We start from the raw sequence: 24,622 nt of genomic DNA, 5'->3' as shown, positions 1-24,622 counted from the left end.
CGCACGACTGTAATATTTTGCGGAGCAGTTCATAGCCGTGTCAGCTTTCCGCAGATTGTGTTTTTTTCAACAAGCCCAAGGGGTGCTTCATGACACCTTTAATTCCTCCTTCCCTTAAAGGGCCCCTAAACCACCTCCGATATATGCGTGCAGTAAATGCGTGCATCTAGTTCTGAGCACCGTCATGATCTACAGTACTAAAGGCAACAGCACTATGCGTTGCGAGTGTGCCGCTATATAAAAAAAAACAATCCTGTGCTCCTCTTCGGGCCTTTCAGTATCGCCAGCGTTCATCGTGACGTCTCCAGTCGAATCTGGTCACATCAGCAGCAGAAAGAACCTATTTGTCTGCCTGCAGGTATGCGCGCTCCCTGCTTATCCTCGACGCACAGCGAGTAGGAACACTCGGCCAGGAGGAGAGACGAGCCAACGAACAGAGCATGACGAAGAAAAGAGCGAAATGAGCTAGGGCTGCATTTCGATCATCAAATGCATCTAACTCCACTGTTACAGCAGCATTTAAAAAAATTCTCACAGCCACATGTTCATTGTAGACTTATGCGCAACTGCAAGACAACTAAATTTCGACCTCTGGCTGGTTTAAGGGCCCTTTAAGAAGAGGGTTTAAAATGCAACAAGCTAACACGAAAAGAACAGAAGCCACAATTCCATGCCAAGGACTGTCAGTGTTCACTTCAAGTTCAAGTACAAGTTCAACATAGAGATGAGAAGCACACCTCCGGTAGCTCAACCGAAATGCCGATGTCTAGGCATCATGCATTTATTGCCAGCCATATTGTCCCTATAAACTAGAACTACTTACTGTATTCGGAATGTTTGGACAGCACAGCCTCCATTTTCAAAGCACATCTTTCAATTCATGACAACAGTAAGAATAAGTTCACTCGCCATAACACCTTTATCCTAATGTCGCAAGAAAGCTACTCCTAAGCAAAAATATGTGAAGAAAAAAAGCACAGGGTCTTCTGCATTGCAATCAATGTGTTCTGCATGAACTCCCTCTGATGAAAACTAACTCCCCTGTTAAAAAGATGTCCGATTCGCACTAAACACTCAGTCCTTGTTATCACTCATGTGTAGGCTTGTGCGAATATTTGAGCACTTCGAATATTCAAACAAATATGACATGCGAATTCGTTTCGATTCGAATTTAAATTATTGGATTCGAAATGAACAAATTGGTGTGCATTAGTCCGCATGTAACCGCCCTGTAAAGGTGGTTTCACTGCAGTCGAGGGTTGCTATGCCGTGAATACACCTATCCAGGGAAAATCCGCACTTCCGCAAAGCCCCACCTTCAAGGTTAAATGAGCATATTACTCTCACACCGATTCATAATTTTTTTAAGTTTAAAAGCTGGTTATACCGGCTTATATGCTCCAAGTATAGTAAATTTAAAACATAACATATTCTACAGGTTATCACTTGCATTATACCGAAAGTCAAATCCTGCTACTATTAGAAGTTGTTTTCACTTCCTTTGAACCAAAAAGAATGACATTTGCACATGCCTCCTTCCAATTTTAAAAAGATAATGTGCAGGTTAGTTGGGTCATGACAAATATGCTCATTTTACTATTTTATTGCGATAGCAATTACATAGACAGTCTCGACGGGTTTTCGCCGTCGCCGTTGCTGTCATGTCCTTCCAGTACGAAGTCCAAATTGATAAGATCCCCCCGCGCATTGTACGTTCTACCACGGGTAAATGAGCGTGAGCAGGCGCGACGAACGCGGCCGAAGCAGAGTTCAAACGAGCCGGCTCATTTCCGCCGCTTGGAGGGTGCATGCGATAACATCACTCCGCTCGGGAGGCCTGCCGTCGAAGCCGGTGGAAAACGCCCCGCCCGTCTTTAACGAGCCTTAAAAAACGCGAAGATGTGAGGGGGGGAGTGTAGCGCGAGGAGCAACTTTGAACTTTGAATCTAAGTGTGCGGTCGTGATCACTGGCGCGCGCGCCATCTCGAAAGCCATCACAGCGGGCGGCTCGTATACTCTTCTACGTGCTGCGCTCTCCAAGCAAAGTGACTATGCGGAGTGCATCTCTCTCTGGAGCGGCCGTATTCTCTTACACAAGCATTTTGTAGTTACGCGAGATCAAATACAGAACAGTTAGCTGCCAGCCTTACTTCATGTAACACTACAACTTGTTGCTATCACATTCATACTTTGCCCTTGCGGTGAAACTGTGACTTTTTTTCTCTGAATATGTGATATATATACTATATGCGAATTCGATTCAAAATTATTCGACCAAATCACTATTCGCTTTGAACCTAAAATTTACTATCTGCACAAGCCTACTCATGAGCTTAGATCAGTACATGTGTATGCAGTACTTAAACATACTAAATACATATTCTGGTAGCGCCTCTTTCAAGACTTTCACAGGGCACATGTACAAAATGAGAAAACAAAGCCCTTCAGATGGTAAGGCAGGCTTCTTTAGTAGGCATACTGAGACAACAGCCTGTCTTGGTATGTATTTGCATCGTCAGTACAATCCGTGCAATATGTTGTCAGTTTTATTTATCAGTCTCCCAGGAAGCATTATTGTGTGAAACATCACTCCATACCGTAATACACTCTTGCAATTGCCACACCCATGTAAAAGCCGCAGCCAGAACTTTGTTTATGTATGTATGTATCTATATATACCGGGTGTCCCAGCTATCTTTAGCCAAGGGTTAAAAGATACAATATTAGAGGCAGGCGAGTGAAATTAGTTGGAAATTACTGACAGCACCTTGCACACTACTGGATAGGTGTTTTCACGGCATAGCGAGTGCTATGCCGTGGAAACACCTATCCAGAAAAACCGATACTGTCACGAAGCCCCACCTTCAAGGTTAACTGAACAAATTACGCTCACATCGATTAATTTTTATGCTTAAAAGCTTGTTATACGGGCTTATATGCACTAAGCGTGCTAAATTTTAAAACCTAATATATTTTACCGGCTATCACTAGCACCCTATCGAAATTCAGAACCAGCTACTATTCAAAGTTGCTTCCACTTCCCTACGAACCAAAGAAGTGACATTCGCACATGCTTTGTTCCAATCTATAAAAATATTGTGCAGGTTAGTTGGGTCATGACAAGTGTGGTCATTTTTCATTATAATATGTGATACAGTCGAATCCACTTATAACACTATGTAAGCGCCATGAAAATTCCATTGTTATAACTGATAACTGTTATAAACCTGGGTGCACGTAAAAAAAGAGCAATATACAGTCAAATGCCGATTTTTCGGACATGCTTGAAAACTTGGATGCCTTCGCGGCCCCGTCACAAGCCCCATAGCCCCATAGATCTCAATGTATAAGAACGTCCGAAACTTCAGAAGCTGGAACTCTTCGGCGTCCAATTTTCCGGCCTTTCTGCCAAAACTGCAGGTCCGAAACAGCATTAATTAAAGCCTCCACTTTTGCCACGTCCATAGGTTCGAACCAGCACTTTCGTGAGTCGATCCGTTTGTGGTAGGGATAGTCGATTAAAATTTTTAATCGATCAATCGTTAATCGATTTAGCCTTTAATCGATTAACTGCTTTCGATGGAAAGTTTTAATCGATTAATCGACATTTTTTACGGGTGCTTTAAAACCGATATCTCTTTGAGAGGCATCGTTTGTGTTTGAGAGGACCCAAATCTTTTTATCAGACGCGCTGACGATTGAAAATTCCCGTTTTCGAAAGTGTCGACGATGGGCGTCTAGTGTCCAGCGTGCGAAAATTCCCACTTTCACACACTGGACACAAGGGGCCCGTCGTTGGAAGATGGCTGTTGGCTAAATAGCGAGATACACTAATCTCTCGTTAACTCGAAGCCGTCAAATCCAGGGAAAATTTCGAGATAAGCGGTATTTCGAGTTAAGCAAAACGCCGAAAATGTTTGCCCAGGTCATTGTAAGTGCCCAGGTCAGTGCTGCCAGGAAAAGCTCTACTGCTCAAGACAGCTACTGTAGTAAAAGCACAAGAGTTCGGAGGGAAAAAAAATTTATTACCAAGGACCAAAAAACTGCGTGATGCTCGCCTGTTTCGTGTTCGCGTTCGAGAAAGGCGTTCTCCAGTTGCTCAACACATCGCATGAGCCGTTGGTCGCCACCGCTGCATTCAACTTTGTGGAGCAAGCGCAGCACATTACGTGTTTCTGTCATCGTAAGCACTTCTCGAGGCTTTTCCTCGTCTGCATGGTCATCTGCATCGTTCACGGCCATCTCAACGATATCGGTGTCCAACAGCATTCCGGTAAAGGGGAGGTCCGCCTCGTATAGTGCATACTCCTCAAAGGCGATCTCGCCGTCTTCAGTATCACTCACGCAGCCAGTTGCCTTGCGCACTTCATTGCACAGCTCATCACAGCCGCTGAATTCTGCGCCAATGTCCTCTTCGATCGATTCTGGGGCACGAGAAAACCCTGCATGTGCGAAGCAGTTAGCAGTCAGTGCTGCTTCGACGTCCGTGAATTTGGACGCTCGAATGCACTTCTGCTTGCTTGAGAAGCTTTGCTCGAAGCCTTCCAAAACCCTTTGTTTGTTCTTAAGCACTGTTGAGAGGGTTGACAAAGCGATGCCGAATTCTTTGGTGATGCACGACTTGCTTCGACCTGCTTTTTCGACTTCCTTGATTAGCGCAACTTTTCTCTCCAACGTCAGAGATTTGCACTGCTTTGGGTGGGACATCTTGGTCGATATTCGGAAGCGTCTGTTGCACAGACCACTCACTACTCAGCCAAACTGAACTCAAGATGCGTCGTGCGCAGATCCCCCGCGGGGAAAACAAAGAATACCAGCTCGCACATGCAAGGGCTACGTTGCGTACTGACGGGCGCACGCTGCACACGCCGCCCACTGCGCATAAGTCGCGCGCGGGTGCACACACGTGATCACTCCCACAGTTGCTTGACAAGGCTGATAGGAAACAGTTGCGTCCGCGGGAATTTCAAATTCGCCCTTCACGACCGCGTTCGGCACGTATAGTAAGAGCTAAGCGTTCGCACGGGGCCCTCGTTTCCTGTTGGGAGTGGACTTTGCGTTCTGCCCTCCCGGTCAAGATTTCAAGATATCCGCTGTTCCCTCTGGAAAACGTTTCGAGATAAGAGGGGGCAAATACAAAGCACCTATGGGAGGTTAATGCACGGTGAAAAAAAGTTTCGACTTAACCGAGATTTCGAGATATGCAAGTTCGAGTTAACGAGGGTTTACTGCTGATAACTTACTTGAAGAGGTGGATTGGTGTCGTCAGGATAGGGTTCTTCAACACTGTCACCTTCAACGTTACTACCTTTCTTTGGGAGATGGCTCTTTGGCACGTGAATAGAGTGGGCGTGCAGCCGGCGATATCTTAGAGTCTCCGTCGCTGGCTTCGAGAAGTGCTTGCCACATTTATTACACCTTGCAGTCTTCGTTTTCTCATCTTCAGCGAACAACGACCACACTGCGCTCCTCTTCCGATTGTCCGGCATTATGACATCCCAAAGGTAGCAGTATAACCACCAATGTGCAATAATTACACAATATAACACGCAAGCCCCACGTATACTCGGGCGACGCTCAACCATCCTAAGGGAGAGGATGTGAAGGCAGTAGCAGCAGTAGACTGTGAGCCGGAGCGAAGCGGGCTAGTTAATTTCTGCCTCGATGGGGTGGAGCCGCCTTCTGTCCGGGCTTGAAGCGTTGGGGAGTGCTTGGAGTTCAGGGCGAGTTCATATCTTTCTCTATGAGGTACGGCCGCCGCCAGCTCCGGGCTCGTTTTGCTAGTGCAGAAATATGCGCTGTAGTGAAAGCAGTGAAAGAGAGGCGATGTGCATGGCATCTGCGTCTCAGGATAGCGCGCCTCGAAGTCATGCGCTCCGACCAAGGGGGGAAAATTGGCAGCAGGAGTGGGGGGTGCCGTAATCGATTAATCGAATAGCTTTAATAGATTAATTCGATTAATCAAAAGGCGGAAATGGATGACAATTAATCGATTAATTGTGGACCTTTAATCGATTAATCGTTCATCGATTTTACCATCCCTAGTTTGTGGCCATAGTAGAGTTTGAAAGGTAGCTTTGCCGCAATGCCAAAGTGTAATGGGGTGAAGCTAATCAATATGAAGGGACCACTGTCACGGCCCAGTGTGGCAACGTCTTTACGCATAAGCACCGGAAATGTGCGGAGGAGTGATAGTGGCAGGCGCCAAATGCACCAGTAGAGCTTAATCACTCACAACACTTACGATAAGCACCTTCAGCTAACTGCTCCATAGTGCATGTGACCTAGCGCAATTGTATGCATAGCGCACATTTGATAGGCGATAACCCAAACACACCGCGCTGCTGTTCATGCTGCCTCTTTGTGCGAGACCGCTAAGTGCGCCGCACAGACGTGTTACCTTTATCAACGAAACCAGCTCACCATCGCAACGCCCATGTGCAGTCAGGAACGAAGTGGGCGTGCCATAATGAACACTTTCACGGGAAACACATATGTACAATACAGCAAGCGCCCCGGCAGCGACGGCATGACCATAGGTGACGTGAGAAACGCTCTCATCAGCCTGAGAAACGCTGGGGTGAGATTGCCACAAATGTCATGCCACGTGCTTTTCACTGGCTGGCATGAGAAAGCCCCATGTACGTCAGCCTTGCTTATTTTACATGAAGTTCGCAGAACTGTGCAGAATGAGAGGCGAGCGAGCTGACTGTGATCGCAGGCAGCACACTTGGGGGGGTCCATTCATGTTTTGAAGGGTGGCGCACAATAGCCCATTCATGTCCAGAGGGGTGGAAGGGCGATGGGAGAGGCATGCAAGGCTATCGATTCTGAGAAAGCTGCAGGATGGCTGCGATGGCCATTGGCGGGTGCGTAGTGGCTCAAATTTCTTGCTTTCTTCTTTCTTTTCAAGGATTTCGTGTTACATTACCTTCCGGTTCGGACACCTAGCAGCCAGATTTCTTGTTATAATTGATAATGCGGCATGGGGGCATTGTAGTAAGCAAGTTATTTTACCATAGAACACATACGAAAATTGACAGTGCAGCAACTCTTCATTGTGATAACTGATATATTGTTAAAACCGGTATCGTTATAAGTGGGTTCGACTGTATCTACTATTCGAATTATTAGATTCGAAATTGTTCGACCAAATCACTATTCGCTTTGAATTCTCTTCGGACCTAAAATTTACTATTCATGCATCCTTAATCGCTACGCATGATAAAATAATCAGGCATGAAGTATGGGCTTTCAAGACAAATACTTTAAAAGGCAGTTGAAACTACCCTGATGAACAATCTGACAAAGGTTAATGTACTGACAGCCCACCAAGAGCTTAAGAACAGCGGCACCCAACTTACCCCTTGGTGGACTTCTGTTTCGAGCTGACATGGACGTCTTCCTCTTCCATTTCTTCCTCGCTCTCTGAATACTCCATGTCTTTGATCTCACCACCACCTTTTCCAACCCATGAGCGCTGCCGTTGTAAACGCAGAAAGCACGACAACAAAATATAGCCAGAGGCCTGCAGCGTGCTCAAAAGTAGTTGTAACATCCAAAAAAGTAGACGATACCCAGGTTGGCAAATCCTACTGCACATATACTATAGCCAGCTTCACTTGAAGTCAAATAAAACTTCAAAATTTGGCTTGCCACAATACATTTTCAATGTTTACGGGATTGAAATACTGAAACTGCTGAACTTTGGTGAGGCTCTTGAACTAGACTTCCCGTTTTTGCCAGGTTTCGCTTCTAGAAATGTATTCCCATAAAACACCTCATATTGAGCCCTACTACTTTCTGCTTGTTTGCTTTCTGAAGGTTTGCCATCAGGTTCATCCATCTTACCTCTCCCCTTCCTATCACTGAAATTTTAATAAAAACCCCACCCACACACATAGTATGCAATTGCAGTTCATGTGCTTAAATTACTTACTATGCTGTTGAATGCTCATGCCACTACAATGAGAGTGCTGATCTTCTGCACTGGATGCAAGTATATGATCATGCCTGCCACGCCTACCTGTGCTTGTGCTTTGTGGAGAAGCCCACCTGATGTGTCTGAAGTGAGCACGTTCCATGACCAAAGAGTTTGGCATATCCACAATACATTTAGACAAGGCCATTACACTCAAACCTCATTATAACAGTCACATCTGCCACGAAGATAACTTCCTTATATCCAAAAATTCGTTATAAATGTTTATTTGAAACACTGTAGCTATGACAAGACTAATCTTCATTTACTTCGTTATAACCAATAATTTGTTATATCCGTGTTCGTTATATCGAGGTTTTAGTGTACATAAAATCTTGAAACACATGTAAAGCTAGTTAAACTTTAGCATGAGTTCAATACATCAAAAAGTTTGGTCTATTTATGTGTGCTATAAGTACAATGTTCAACTGTAATGATGTCCCGATGCTCAGTAACATGTAGACATGTGCTGCGTGTGATCAGAAAATCTAGATCTCCAATCAAGTTTGTTTGACCGGGGATTCTACATCACTATTAACAATTCCCTCACCGACTCGGCAGTCAGGAGATCCTCTGAACGACCGTTTTCCTCGCCTTCAGGAGGCGCCCCTTCACTGTAGTCTAGGGTCTTGAGGTCAGATGACTTGCCACCATGGTCCCAAATACGAGGCTTCTTTGACTTGTCCTTTGCAGCAGCAGGGCTCTTAGCACTGAAAGAAAGATGAACAGAAACGGAAGGTTTTCCTAACTACCAGGACCAATTCACCAGGAACACAAAAGCTGACATACAGTCGACGTCCGATTTCCCGGACGCCCGAAATTCCGGACATGCCTGATTTCCCCGGACTCATCTGTGGCACCGTCAAGTTCCCCGTAGAGTCATACCTCTGTCACACGGCCACCACCGAACTCCATTTCACTCCGTTCGGCATTTAACTACCTGATGGAGTATTACGACAATGGAGTTGTGGCCGTGCTACACGGCTCGGTGCAAGCTTTCGACGGTTGCCGCATGGGGCAGAAACAGCGCTGCTGCGCTCGTCGAAACGTCCAATTTTTTGCCTGTGTAGTCGCCTTTAAAGCAACAAAAACGTGTTTTTGCGTGATGGTGAAGTGCTCGGAATCACCATTGCTGTCACAGTGCTTGTGCGTGCGCCTCACACGTGCAGAAACAAATATCGCGCGACGCTTCACAGCGGCGGCTTGGCGAGGCGTTGATGTGGAGAGTACAAGCGCTGATGTCCGAAAAAATACAACTAAAACTTACACTACGGCGCGTGAAATGCTACGCAAAAGAGAGCATAGTTTTTAAAATTATAATTGAGCTCATTAGGACGATTTCGCTAGTGCGGTTTTCAGCGTAGCAGTAGCTGGCTGGGAACGAGAGTACTACATCGAGCCGAAATGGGCATAACCGAACTTCCTCCACCAAAAGCTCCATTTAACTTCCTCAGCGAAATGGTGACCATGTGACATGAACCCCATCTCCCTCGAGGAAAAGACAAGGGAGTTAAACGGAGTTCACTGGTGCCCGTGTGACAGGGGTATCAATGTATTAAAAAGTCCGATATTCCGGACGCTTATAGCCTTCGCCATCCAATTTCCCGGACTTTTTACTGTTAACCGCCGACCCAAAGTCACCACCGACGCCGCCATTTTGGTTGTTTTCATTTTCATATCCTTGAACCCACCATACTCACATCGCAGGTGTGGCCAGCAGCACCGCCGCACCGCGCCGCGGCTGCCGTAACCTCGAAACCACACGTGTCAATCCGTTGCCAGCCGTAGCTTAGCCAAGCCAAACCTCACTGTGTTCGTTCACGTGTTGTTTTGTCAGCTGTGCCAGCTCTGCGGTCGTGTCTGCGGTTGATCGTTTGCCGCTGCGCGCTACCTTCAGTGATCACGTTTCCCGACCTTCAGTATCCACCGAGTTCCTAGCTGTTTCGTGCTGCGCTTTTCATCGAGCGGATTCGCCGTTTACAGCAATGGCACTGACTGCTCCTTCGTCTTCATCCGCGGCTTCGATGCGCACAAAGCCACCTCGTAGGCTCACGATGACGAACTGCCATCCGCGGACGTTGCCTTCGACGATCTGCGCGCTGGCGGCGTGTTGATTCCAGCCGAGATAACCCTTGAGGGCTTCGCCGACGCTGACAAAGACCTCGAGCTATGTGCGGAGTTGACCGATGACGAAATCATTCATAAAGTTACGGAAGATTCCGATGACTCTGACACCGAGAACGAAGAGCCATCTCCTACACAGCCAACGAGATCGGAGTTGACGCGAGCACTGATGAGACTGTCATTGGTGTACAGCGGCAACATGACATTGACTGAAATTGAGGCAGACATAATCGCGGGCAAGCGGACCGTGCAAAAGAAAATAAGCGACTTCTTTGCGCCCAAGTGCTGACCCATGAGGTAGTGTTGGCCACGTCGTATTTTTTTTTATAAACGGCTCTTTTCAGAGCCACCTAAACGATGCATTGGCTGAATTGCTATGGGAATCTTGTACTCCAGCTGTGACCCTCTCCGTCAGCGAAAAATACCTACCAAAAAGGTGCGTTTTCACGTGCATTCGTTTTTCCGGACTGCCCGATTTTCCGGACGTTTTTGCGGTCCCTTGAGGGTCCGAGAAATCGGACGTCGACTGTATGTAGACGTAAGTGGCCTCAGTGTAGAAGACAAACTTTACAGAGTTCCACCTATGTACTACAACTTAGTGGTAATCCTGTTCGTATAATAAGAGACAAGTAGGACAGCAAGATTAAACATGCAAGCAAAGTGTGGAGTAGTTAAGTTACAGGGTCATGTCATTAGCGAGTTTTAGTATTGCAGAATGACATTATGTATGCATCACGTAAGCACTTTGCGTAATGTGATGTTCCGTGCCACAACAGGGCTTTCAGTACCCAAGAGTGCCCACATAAGTAAGTTGTGCAATCTGTAAGATAAAAATAAACATACTCACTGCCTGCAGCCAAATAGGATGAATACGAATGTGCTACCCAGATGGCACAGTAGCCACTCCCAGACAAATAGTGACTGTGCACTCACAGAAACGCCTCACTGGAATCATTCCTCTCACAAATTGTTCGCACTTTTTGATGTGCCGTGTCATGGGTGCAGTTACAATCGTTGACAATGTGCTCCTGCCTGGACTGCAGCGGACTTTGGCTGGGACGCTGTCGTTGACAGCCGCACTAAACTTAATATGATAAATGCACAATAATTTCATTGCGGCGGACCAGCAAAGGAGAATGCCTAAAAGCGTCAGTGGCTCACACCAAATTGAAACAACTGCACTGGCAAGGAACCAAACACAACCATAACAGAAGACAATCCTCTATAATTACCCTTTGTCTGACTTCTTCTTTCCCTGCATTTTCTCAAAAAGCTTCTGCCTGTTTTTCACGATGTCGTCATCGTTGGGATCACCTCCAGCATCACCGTTCATGACGGCTTCCTTTGCAGCAGCTTCCTTCTTGGGTGCTGTGTCAAAAAGCCCACATGAGAATATAGGTGAGACTAACCCCCGTATTCTAGAACGTCCCTTCACTCAACGCTCCACCTTGACTTGAGAAAGTCGATGGGAGTGCCGTTTCTAGGCGGAACAAATCACTGCATATCAGCGATTATCTGCAGCGATTCTTGAGAAGCGCAGCGTCATTTTCGGTCGAACAGCGGCGCTGTGCTCGACTTGTTCAAGTGAAGGACGAAATTCGAGTCGAGGAGCGTTTGTGAATACGGGGGTAAGGACCATTCTCATGATCCAGTGTTTTGCAAAGCAAGAAAAAATTTGACAGGCAACAATATTTTTTAATTTCATACGTAACTACATAGCATTACGACGATCTAACTTTGAAGTAATTTTCCCCCATTAGTTCCCTATAGCTATTAAGTAGCCACAGGGAACTGAATGCAAGTTCTGCAAGAGGTTGGATGTCTGCATATATAGCTACAGACAGAAAAGGTCATGCAGTGTTCATAAGACTGATGCCAGCAGGTTGCTTTGATCGGTTTACATGAACAAAGCAGACTGCATGCTGAGCCAACGCGCAAAGCAACCAGACTCCAGACACTGCGTAAAATACAAGAAGATGGCAGAATAAACTTTCACAATAGATATGGCATGACAAACAGCCACAAGGCCCAACTACTAACAACAGTCTACAACACATGAATATGGCCAGACAAAGGTTGACCATGTATGGCCTCCACTACACAACACCATGTTGCAAGTGGAACGCCACATTTGACATGTGTCGTGGCTTACTTCAGCAAAGTCTTCCTATGGGTTTGCATCCTCATATCATAAGAACAGTGTTAGCTAAACTAAAGGTTTCCACGAACACCTACACAGCTGCGCAACAGGCACAAGCGATGGGACACAAGATGTAACAGTGGCAGCTTATACCACAAGAAGCACAGTCCCCGTTTACGACCTTGGGTTCTGAGAGTGTGTGTCAAAGACTGTACCAAGCCAAGCGGCCATGCGACTTTGGTGGTGTTCGCATCAAAATGGGTGGATGTGTGTCTGGACCATGGGAACATACTTTCTTTTGGGAATGCCGTGCACAAACTATGAAACGATGGCAGCCTAAATGACCAACTATGCCGCTCATTATACCGTACGGTGAAGTAGCGCACTTTGGACAGAGACAAAGGAGACAAGAAGGACACGACACTTGCAATTGAATTTATTTTAGAAAAATACTTCTTGGGTGATTCCACGTAAGATCGAACAAACGATGGTTGGTCGCCCTCTTAAATTTATCTCAAAATTTTATATGTTATTGCGTGATGAGTGGAAAGAAGAGATCCGCAATTTCTTTTGCCGCCAAAACTTTTTTCGAAGCACAGGAAATCAATAATGACGAAGAGGTGGAGTGGAGCGCTCATCTGCTCTACTGTTTTGGCCAACTTTCGTTATGAATTGCACAAAATAAAGTTAGGTAGCTGAAATTTCTTTAACTAAATACAGTAAAACCTCAGTGATACGAATCTCACGGGATCACCAAAAATATTCGTATCATCCGAAATTTGTATCACCAGAAAGTATGGAAAATTAGCATGCGACAAAAGAAAGCAGGCGTACATTTTCAGTTATTGTTTTTTAGGGCCGCAGCAAAAGACACGAACAGCTCTGAATGACTACCACTGAAGTTTTTAGACGTCAGCGATCATACCTGCACTCGTAAATATACAGCCCGTGCACGCGTGTGTAATTATTGAACCAGATGTGTTGTGACCCGCGACAGCTAGTAGCCCCTTCCAAATCTTAGTATGCTTTTCCGCGTGATAATGAAGTAGTACGGCGAAAGTGAATTAGGAGCGCTTTGACGCGATAGATGAAGGCCAGAAAACTTCAGAACCGCGGTCCTATGTTATTATTTTCTAATCGCGGTGGTGTTGGGGATGTTTTTTGAGAGATCCTTGAAATGTTGTTCGGATGTTTTTCGAAAGATTCTTCTTTGTGCCCACGTCCGCCTTTCATAGGACGTCTGATGCACGAGGACATCTCTTGCATTGAGGACATGACTTGTAATCTAAACGCTAAAGCACACGGAGGCACATTAGGGCCTCCAAGATTCGCTCACATGATCTCGGAGGCTACGACGCGTCACTGAATGTTTATTGTGATCATTGTGTAAGAAAAGTAAGCCAGCAGGTACAGAAAAAGGTGTCACCGGCACTGAAGACGTTAATTTTGAAATTATTTGGTCACTGCAGTGGCCACGAGCGCGGGGCTACCGAGCAGGCGCACGCGCACCCGAGATGCTCGTTGTAAGAGACGGCGCAGTGAGAGCTCGTTTTCGTGTCCTCAGACCGATTGAGTTCGAAACAGCAACACCTCTCGGGTGACTTGAACGCACGTGCACTGGAGCTTCGCTATTCTATACGCCCTCTGTTCGCATCGCAGCTAGGAGCTGATAACACGGCGGAGATGGAAGTAAGATTAAAACTCTATAAGGGAGCTATGAGCGCTCGCTTCATGCACGCTGCTGCCAGAGAACCTGCGCTGCGCCAGTTGCGATCAGTGGACAGCAGGATGTGGCGCTCCAGTGGCAAAGCAAAATATGGAATGTCAAAGGAAAGAAAAGCAAAACTATAGGTAACCGGATGCGCTTGCCTATCTTAGATGTCGGCAGCAGACGGCCTGAACTGGCCGCGCGTTCGGTGCGCTGTTCACACTTCATTCGGTGCTGAGAGTTCTTTAGCTTTGCTCTTACTCTACTCCTCCTGTGCGTCTCTTGGCGAGAAAGTATAGTTCTGAATGAGTGTATTGTGGAGACTACCTTTCGAAACACAAGAAGCTTAAAGGAGTACTGACACGAATTTTAAAAAATTTCGGATTGTTGCTCTAATAAAAATACTGGCGTCGAGAAACCTAGAACGACTATTGTGGTGCCTGGGAATGCATTGTATATATTTTAATTAGCGCCACCTTAAAAAGACACGTTCGGTTTCGAAGTCGAGGAGGTGGCTTCTCAGTGTCGTTTCATAGCAGTGTGACGTCACGGAGATACAGAAACTCGCGACGTACTAGCGGCAAATCCGTCATCTGCTCATGCTGCACATAAACAACGATGTGTGAATTGTCGTCCAGTGACCCTGACAGTGATTTCTACGATTTAGGCTGCATGCAGGACGCAGAACTCACAAACTCAGGGGAACTGTCTTGACTCGTCGGGATAATGTCCTTGCATTTGGGCTGGCTTGCAGATGCTCAGCAACGAAAACTTCAAAGTCAAATTAACATATTTTATATGTGTTCTCCGACTCCAGTGTGCGCACAGCGTTGACACTGCATACCAACAAAGCAAATAATGTCCCTTTTGCGATGTCTCAAAATCGTGTCAGTACTCCTTTAATTAATGCAAAGAAGCCAAAATTTCGCAGCGTTACCGACCTAGACATCAATGCTTTGAAGGAACGTTTAACACCCGAAAGATCAGTGACTGTCAGTGAGACGGACTACTCGTGCTACGCGTGCTTTTGCTACCACTGCAATGAAAGATCTTCATGGAACGCACAGTTTAACGATGACATTCTTATGCCCCCTGAAAAAGAAATCGACGTCATTAACCAGATCACTGCGACTACCGGTGCACGTGCGTTCAAGTCACCCGAGAGGTGTTGCTGTTTCGAACTCAATCGATCTGATGACGCGAAAATGAGCTCTCACTGCGCCGTCTCTTACAACGAGCATCTCGGGTGCGCGCGCGCCTGCTCGGTAGCCCCGCGCTCATGACCGCTGCAGTGACCAAATAATTTCAAAATTAACGTCTTCAGTGCTGGTGACACCTTTTTCGGTACCTGCTGGCCTTTTAATAAAAAGAAATTCAATCCTGCCTGTATTATAATTTATACACTTGCTGGGCAAGAAGTCGGAATTGCCAATCCTTGCCTAAGGGTCTCATTGGAGGGGCTGTAACTATTAGTGCAACGACATTATGGAACATGCTTTCAATGATTGTGAAAGTTGATGTGGAAGAGAATAAGTGGACAAAGTTTAAGAAATATAAAAAATGTTTTTTTTTTTTTTATTGTTGTCAGAAGTTTCCAATGTTCGGTGTTTTCTTGAACTTAGCCCGATCATATATCTCTTTACTGAAAAGTTATATAAATATAAGATTCGGTAGTTTGGTAGATAAGCATGCGAAGAACGTAATGCAGAATTTTTGTCGCTCTGCTACAAGGCTTTTTTGAGATAAAGACCTTCAAAGTAAAGAAAATAACGTTTCCTGCGCCAATTTTGAGGTTTTTTTATAAAAACATCTACGCTACACATAAAAACTAAAAATACCTAAACAGAAGCAAAAACATGCATATATTTAGTTAAAGAAATTTCAGCTACCTAACTTTAATATATTTTGTGCAATTCATAACGAAAGTTGGCCAAAACAGCAGAGCGGATGACCGCACCACTCCACCTCTTCGTCATTATTGATTTCCTGTGCTTCGAAAAAATTTTTGGCGGCAAAACAAATTGCGGATCTCTTCTTTCCACTCATCACGCAATAACATATAAAATTTTGAAATAAATTTAAGAGGTGGACCAGCCATCGTTTGTTCGATCTTACGTGGAATCACCCTCTTATATATGCACCCATGCACCCCCGAGCGACACAGAAATGAACAGCACAATGGTAACTTATCAAAAAAACAAATTTTGTGCAAACCCAAGCGATAGTGCTATGCCGCAAACAAACTAAATACCACAAAATATGGCAGCCCAAATGGATGCTGTATTCCCAAAGCATTGAGTGCACATCTTGCAGCAAGCTAGCAGCACTGATCTAGTGCCTAACCCTTGTATTTTGAAATAATTTTTGATTTAAAGGTTTTCTTATAGTATTCCACCGAGTCTACAACAGTCCAACTGAACTACTACACATCTAAAAAATTATGGTGTGGTGTCAGTGAAGTGTGGCAACCACTTCTGTTGAGGGCTGACATTGCCACAGATTTGAGTCAATGTAAAAATCATGGAACTTAGCGTCCCCTCATTAGCAATGCAGGCTCCAAACCTCATTCTGACCTAGAAGGTAAATTCACCCTAAGTACCATTTCTGCTAGATATATCCTACCATCGAGGCAATTACTAATACTATTACCTTCGGGCTTTTTCTTGGCAGCCTCCTTGCCCTTTGTAGCCGCAGGCTTAGCATCCTTCTTGTTCTCTATCATGGACGCCACAGTCTTCTTTGACTTGAGGGATTCTTCAAATGTACGCATCTTCTTCTGCTGAGTAGCCAACATTCTCCCATACTCCTCAGCACTGCGCAACACCTACAAAGATCAGGACAGCTATGTCAATACAGCAGGCTTATAGGTGAGAGCATGTAGCAATGAGCACGCAACTGCATTTGTGGTTTCATTGCACCACAAAAAAGCTAACATGCCGTGGCAAGAAAATACAGCAGTGACTGCATGTGGCCTGCGCACAAACTTACCTAAGTGCAAAATGTGTGATCCATTGGTAGCTGACGAAGCCAGCACAGTGAAAGCCGACAGATACACCAGCAGCAAGAACCCTAACCATTGAACTGGCCTACATGCCCGAGCAGACATCCATAGCTGTACGTTACCATGACAACCCTTCTATTTCATGCACCAGCCTAGCCAACAAACAAGTATTTTGACCAAGATGCCAAGAGATCACATGCCCTTGACACTCATGAGACAACCTGCAGCAGGATAGTAAAAAAGCACTGTTGCCAAGTGCAGCTGAAACTGTGCAACGCAACACAATTTTATTGAAGACAGCAGAAACATGTCTGTCTGTATGAAACACCAGTGTGATAGAGCTGAACCTTGATGTACGAGCACACGGTCACTTGATGTGTTCGCCTGGCCTCAGCTGCCCCACACTCGCCATTCATAGCAGCAATAAGCTTGTAAAACAGGAATTGGATAAAGCTTTTTCAACTGTACAATGAAAATTAAACCTGCAGACATAATGGTGAATAAAGAGCAGTCAAGGCTTTGAACAGTACTGACCGCTGTTGGCATGAGATACAAAGGAGCCGCTTTGTGCATGCTAACTTGTCACAACTTTCTGTGATCAATCTGCATTTCAAAGTGACCTTGCTGCACCTTTAATTTAAAACTGCCAAGACAACGGAATGTGTGATGTCTTTCAATAAATATATGATAGGGATGGACGAATATTCGGGCGTTTCGAATATTCGAACGAATATTACAGTATTCAAATTCGCTTCGATACGAATTTAGATTATTCGAAATTTTGAAGTATTCGAAATGAACGAATATATGTATGCATTTGACCACACATAACCCCCTGTAAAGGTGGTTTCACTGCAGCGTCCGGTTGCTGTGCCGTGAAAAAACCCATCCAGGGGAAATAAGTACTGCCGCGAAGCCACACTTCAAGGTTAAATGTACATGGTTTTTTAAGTTTAAAAGCGTGTTATATGGGCTAAATTGTAATGTCCACTTATAACTTGCACCCTACTCAAACCTTGATACTATTCAAGGCTGCTTCCACTTCATTTCAAACCAAAAAAAGTGACATTCTCTCATACCTAGTTCCAATCCTTAAAAATATAGTGCAAGGGTCATGACAAAAATGCTCATTTTTATTAATAATATGCGGTAAATACTATTCGAGCTATTCGATTCAAAATTATTCGACCAAATTACTATTCGCTTCGAACGTCAAATTCACTATTCGCCCATCCCTAATATATAATCCCATATAAATTTTTCAAAGAATGCCCAATAACAAAGGAGAAATAAATAGAACGACATTTCCTTTCTCCACTCCTCCTCAACCCGTTTCATGTCAGTTTGGAGGTGTTTATAGCAACACCCCATCAACTGCACTTGCTTTATTTTTATAGCATTACGGGCCCACTCCCCTAATCGCTTTCTTGCCTGCCGGTGATGCCAGGATCCAGTGATGTCTGTCACTGAAATTACAGAATCCTTTGAGAGAAACATGCAAATAAAGAAAGAAAGAGGAAAGAAGAACCCTTAGCTACACCGCTGACGCTACAGCAGTTTAGAGCTGTGTATTCTGACAGCACTGTCACCTGCGCAGCTGCCACAACTTTCAAATTCTTGCTCGACTTCTACAACTAAGGAGTGGACAGAGCTGGAATCAGCGCCTGCATATTCCTGAACCTCGGCTTCCCAGTTCTGGAAACTGTCCATAATTAGTTTTCTTACCTCCACATAAGCGTAATAATAATTGCTGGGGTTTAACCCATATATGCCCAAACTCAGAAAAATGACAAAACAAGTTTTTTTTTTCCACAAAAAGTGTACTTCTACTCTCAAAAGAAAACACAAGTTCTTTATTTACTGCCAGGTAAATGCAACACTGTTTTTCAAGCCATCCTATACATATAGGACATTGGGCATTAGGGGTGTTATGTGTAGGTGGGGTAAGCCTTGAAACATTTAACGTGCACACCGACACTGCACTTCTTCCTCTCCATGACGTATTTCATACAAAGCACGCGTTTGCCCGGAGAAAGCGGTCGGCATTTCACGCGCACTTCTTCCTCTCCATGACGTCTTTCAAACAAAGCACACGTTTGCCCGGAAAAAGCGGTCGGCATGCGGCAGCATGAAAAGCAAGCAATGTCTAGGCTTGCACACGTTGAGAATGAGGCCTGCTTGACGTGCTGTAGGTGGCGCTTGTCATCAGCTAAAGAAATAGTGACAGTGCATCAAAGAAGCGTCCTATATGTAGGACACTGGGCATATATGGGTCCACATCCCAAAACAAAGACATGATTATGAGAGATGCCGTAGTACAGCGCTCCGGAAATTTTGACCACCTGGGGTACTTTAACGTGTACTTAAATCGAAGTACATGGGCTTCCAGCATTTTCGCCTCCATCGAAAATGCGGCCACTGCCTTCACATAAGAGCACAGCTGTCATGCAAGCCTGCTTCACTTTTGTGTACCTCCATCTAGTGCTAGGCAGGTCAGGTAAGATGAGGAAGGAAAAGTTGTGTCCTTGCCTCACAGCAGGAGAGAACAATGTCCACAAATGAATATGACTTGTACTTCTTTTCACACCATCAAAAGCAGATTGCTTGCGCACATTTGCGAACGCTTGCTACAAACAGCACCGCACGATAATGTCAATGACAAAGATAGTACTACTAACATCACAAATAACGGGAATTAACATTGCTGAGCACATCACTTCACCAGAAGAGATGGCAACAGTGCTTACCCACCTCCTGAAACTCAGAGCTGAAGTTGAAGTTGCTGAAAAAACTTCCAGATTCCAGGCATGCCTTGTACTTGTCCCTGAACTCCAGGTGGACATCGTCGAGGAACTTGTCTACGTATGACAGCTGGAGCACCTTTTGGTATGCAACCTGAGTGAGTGAAAGTGACGATTAATACTGAGGCAGAAAATGGTGCTGATATATGACAGTGTTTAGTGCAACGCTGCATCAATAAGAGGTTCCCACGTAACATATCAAGCCCATTAAAGGGCCAATAAACAGGCTCCGACCTTTTTTTAACACGAAAGTGTTTTATGCCGGGGTCCACCAAGACTTCAGTGACGTATTTCCGTCACGGAAATGACTTTGAAAAAATGTGCACGATCAGATGACAAAGAAGAAAAGTTCCGTCAGCAGGCATCGAACCCACGACCGCTGGGTCCGCAACAACAGATGCCGGGCGCACTACCCACTGCGCCACGGTCACAGACTCGAGAAGCTTTACAAACGCGCCCTTTTATATCTACCACTCTCCCGGACGGCGGGGTGGTGTTGCACTCTGGGAGCGGCAAAGTAGAGTAATTCATCATTATTGTGGCTCTCCCAATTAGTACCTGCAACGCGTTACACGTTTGTCTCATTCGGTGCGTTTTCAATCGAAGTGCAATTTTGTCAATGCCTTAACACACCGCGAGGTGGCGACCTTAACGCAAGCGTCGTAAAAGCGTCGGCCTTGCTCACAGCTATAGTGAACTAGAACCAACTATACACATAGCATCACGCCAATCAAACCAAAAATAGCTCTGCGACGCGCACCTGCCTCACCTGGCTGTCACACCGCGTTCCCCGCGTACGCGTTCGCCCCGAGAAAAATTGCAGCCGGGCTACCGGGGCGGCACGACGCGCTTTGCGTTTCCCTCTAGTCCGACCGTGGTGTTCAATCCCATTTTAACATGCCGCAGGATGGCGACCAAAATCCGCGTCCAATATGCGACGCTCTTCTGGCTATTACAACTCGTTCAAGATTAAGCTTTCACCCTTAACTACTACAGCTACCACAAGGGTTTGTTTAATCAATGAACGTGGACATTAGTCGTTGGCTTGGAGATGTACCACCAAGCATCAAAGTGGGTGTATCCACGTTAAACGGTGCTATAGCTGCCAGACATCAACATACATTGTGCAAACGCTCTTATATGAATGTACAGTAGACATTCAGTTACTTCTTTAAGGGCACGTTTTACTTTCGTGTTATTCCGATTCCTATGACGGAGGGATCAACCATGTTTTTTACACCTCCCAAACAAGCTCGTTAATTCGTGCAGAAGACTATGGCGATCACATTTTGCAAATATCACCTGCAGTTGAAGAAAATTCTTCAAGTGGGCAAATCACGACCGTTTGGTCAGTGTCCCCCAGTGCTTCAAAGTTTTTCGTCCATTCAACCTTGTTCTGCAATCTCCCAGCCTCATCCCAAACTAAGACAATATGAGTGCACAACACGTTGGTCCTAGGTTCGATGTCCAAATTGGGTTGTGCCGAGTTCCTTTTAGAAAGAGAGTGTTTTCTGGGCAATGTGTGGCCTTCGCTGGTATCTCCATCAAGTCAACAACGAGCTCTCTCTTTCCTGTATGCATGTCCTTTGGCTGTAACACATCATCTGCTCCCTATACTTATTTTTAGGGGTGAAGCATCTTAAGGCCGAAGCATGTCCGTCCATCCGTATGTCGGCGCTCGTGCTTACACCCCTACTCAACCACTCGTCATGATTCCCTTCGTGGAGATGCATGGTTTTAACAATAGGTTTAACAATAGACTAATATAAATCATAATTGTGACAGGACAATATAAAACACCTGTAAGCGCAAGCCCTTTATACTAGTCGGCAACTTCAACGTAAGCATTATGGACCTTAGGACCTAGCTTTGTCGTCGACTCTCGTGTCACGGTATATAGAAAACTGTTGCTATAGCCGAAACATATATGTGTGTATGTCAATAAAAAAGAACGGTTTACAATAGGCGAACATCAACCATAATTGTGACAGAACAATATGAAACACCTACAAGCACGAACCCTTTATACTAGGCGGCGACTTCACTGTACACATTATGGACCTTAGGACCTAGCTTTGTCGTCGACTCTTTATGTCACTTCATACTACCACTCCTAGGTTTAAATGCACATACATACCCTATCCGCGATGCGCAGCGCCTGTAGGGGCGCCACTGAAAGCCGCTTAGCGGCGGCCGTTGGAACCGCTCGCGGGTCGCGTAGCAGACGCCTCATTTGCGCTCGTGCGATTCGCCGTTTGTGCGCGTCCCAGATAATTACTTTTGCGGCAACAGTGTACGCAAAGGAGCCGCACTTTATAATAGTGGACATGTGTCCGATGTCACAGCTGTGTGGGACGACAATGTCCCCATACGCGACAAGTGTTTGTAACAGACAATCGACAACAAGCTTCTCCTACGAAGTGGAGCTCATCGTAAGTACACCGCTTTCTTTATAACGTCCCGATCACTAACACCTGCATGCGTTGACGCGTGAACCAATGTTTTTTCTCGACACAGTAGCTTCGTTTACGTGCCATGTGCTGATATAGTAGATTTTGAGGGAGCGCTGTCGCACCGGCATATAGATTTCACAGGGTCGGCCACGTGAAGGGTCAGCGTTGGTAAAACTTTGAAACCAGCACAATAAACTTGTGAAAAAATAAACGATAAGCTTGTCATCATCGGTGCAGAAGCGCGCAGCGAACATTCTGCACCGATGATCGCATTCCAGTGCCATCAATAGGTAGAATGCAGCCGATTTCGTACAGCACACGTGTGATTCCACGGCGCTTTTTTAAAGGAGCCGTCACCTGCCCTACATTCTCTCGCATTGCGCTTCGCGCCATTCGTTTTTCAAGTGAGCCAAGGTATCGCGTCTTATCAGTAATAACAACCTCATGTGAATTGTAGTGTCTACAATGCAGGCGAGGCGACCAAGTGTAAACGTAGTAGCATTCGCTGAAAACGTAGCGACAGAAAAGAAGAAATAAAAACACGGTAATCATTCTAACACTGCCGTAAACAAAGCCCGATTGCTTAGCTTCTACGTCGTACAGCCGCAATCCACCGCCGCCGTCCCTTTCGCTCATGAAATAGCACCGGAAACCTGTAGATGTGCGTTCCTGGCGATTTTTTTTGTGTGTTTGAGCAGCCGACAACGCAGCAGGTATTTTTCGACATCGCTGAGGCCCGCCAGAATCGTTAAATCACGATGAAAAACACATCCATCCGTGCACTCGCGTATAGACGCTCGCGGGAATACTGCTCGCCGGGCCCCGCGAGAGCTTCCGAGCCATGGCGGCAGATGGCGTCGTCGGCGCTTTGCGCATCGCCTATAAAGTGGATGGGGGGATGACCGCTGCTGTAGCTCAGTGGTAGAGCATCGGACCCGTTATTCGAAGGTCGCAGGATCGGTCCCTGCTGGCGGCAAGTTACCTTTTCATCCACTTTACTTTCTTCACATTTGTATTCCAATTATTACAAATAACACCTCCTATACTTTCTTTAGCATTATTGTCTGTTAGTTCTCATCAATTTACATTATATGGGGCAACACTCGGGCAACGTACGGTTACTCACCCATACGATACCCAGCGCTTCGCCCACTCGTCATGATTCACTTCGTGGAGACGAGTGTTTTTTTGCCTGCTTGCTGCCTTCACCACACGAGCCCCACTATTCAACTGACGCCCCTTAGTCATGTTTATAAAATTTCACACACATCATCGATTCCTCTTGGGGCAAAATCTGGTAGCACCTCCTCTTGGTGACATATGGCTTGTTATCGACATCTGGCCGTACTGCAGTTAGTGCTTGATAAGACAGTGCAATGGAGGCAGCATGACGCATCTATGGTACTTTCTCTTACTTAGAAGCCAGTTTACTGGACTACAAGTAACACCGACTGCAAGTGCACACAGTCCCGAGCAATGCAATAATACAGTCTTACGCCAGCTTTAAAAAAGAACGTCTTTGCAAACACATGTGACATCACGTTTTGATCACTGATTGAAGCATGAAGGAAGCTTCGCACGCATGAATACTGCCGTATTTGAACCAGCGTAAGAAACGTAAAAGCATCTTTACACTGCATTCGCAAATTATGTATTGTTTATACCCCGTCTTCGCGTATGAACCACGGTACACGACTCCGGGCGACTCACGATAGGAACATCGTCACCAAACGCGGTGCTGTTCAGTTACGAGTAGACAATGCGGTTTTGAGAAGATGAAACGTCGAATAATACGGAGTTGGGTGACGTGGATACTCACCACGAAGACGAGCTCGAACTCGTTGTCCAATTTGTACTTGAGAACGAGGTTCTCGTGGGTGAAGGAGTTGTCACCACCTCTCTCCTGCAGTGAAGTTACGTCGAGGTATTTGTTAAAGGAAGCAGTCAAGGAGCCCGAAAAGCCGCGAGGAAATCCTAGTATGCGAATCAAGGAAAGAAGTGTTAATTTCAAGGGCTCGTTTTCTTTGTTATACACAATATTAATGAGAACTAACAGACAATAATGCCAAGGAAAGTATAGGGGATGTTTTTTTTTTTTAGTAATAAATGTAAGGTAATTGTGAAGAAAGAAAAGTGGACGAAAAGATAGCCTGCCGCGGGCAGGGACCGAACCTGCGACCTTCGAATAACGCGTCCGATGCTCTACCAACTGAGCTACCGCGGCGGCCATCCCCCCATCCACTTTGTAGGATATATGTGTGCATTTAAACGTGGGAGCGTCAGTCAGCGCCGCCAGTAGCCATGACGGCGAGTGTGGAACACTCTTTTTCTGCCTGTTGGCGTCACGTAGCACGTGAACTTATTACGAGCTGGCAGCTGACCAATAATCCCTCGCATACTACCTGAAAGCATCA

At 45.6% G+C, this 24,622-nt stretch overlaps 1 protein-coding gene across 1 annotated transcript in view; it reads right to left on the bottom strand.

Annotated features, from left to right (window-relative positions):
• The window catches only part of LOC119393720 (signal recognition particle receptor subunit alpha), a 64,794-nt gene that overhangs the window by 35,885 nt on the left and 4,287 nt on the right, over positions 1 to 24,622 (bottom strand). The window contains exons 2-7 of the mRNA XM_037660842.2: positions 24,028 to 24,111; positions 19,706 to 19,849; positions 16,603 to 16,777; positions 11,338 to 11,473; positions 8,532 to 8,691; positions 7,365 to 7,480 (exon numbers count right to left, since the gene is read on the bottom strand). Of these exons, the coding sequence (XP_037516770.1) occupies positions 7,365 to 7,480; positions 8,532 to 8,691; positions 11,338 to 11,473; positions 16,603 to 16,777; positions 19,706 to 19,849; positions 24,028 to 24,111 (815 nt within the window). The remainder of the gene's footprint in view (positions 1 to 7,364; positions 7,481 to 8,531; positions 8,692 to 11,337; positions 11,474 to 16,602; positions 16,778 to 19,705; positions 19,850 to 24,027; positions 24,112 to 24,622) is intronic.

Source organism: Rhipicephalus sanguineus, chromosome 5 (assembly GCF_013339695.2).
Source record: "Rhipicephalus sanguineus isolate Rsan-2018 chromosome 5, BIME_Rsan_1.4, whole genome shotgun sequence".
NCBI classification, from domain to species: Eukaryota; Metazoa; Arthropoda; class Arachnida; order Ixodida; family Ixodidae; genus Rhipicephalus; species Rhipicephalus sanguineus.
The sequence above is the reverse complement of the archived record's forward strand: the minus strand, read 5'-3'. Positions and strand labels throughout refer to the sequence as shown.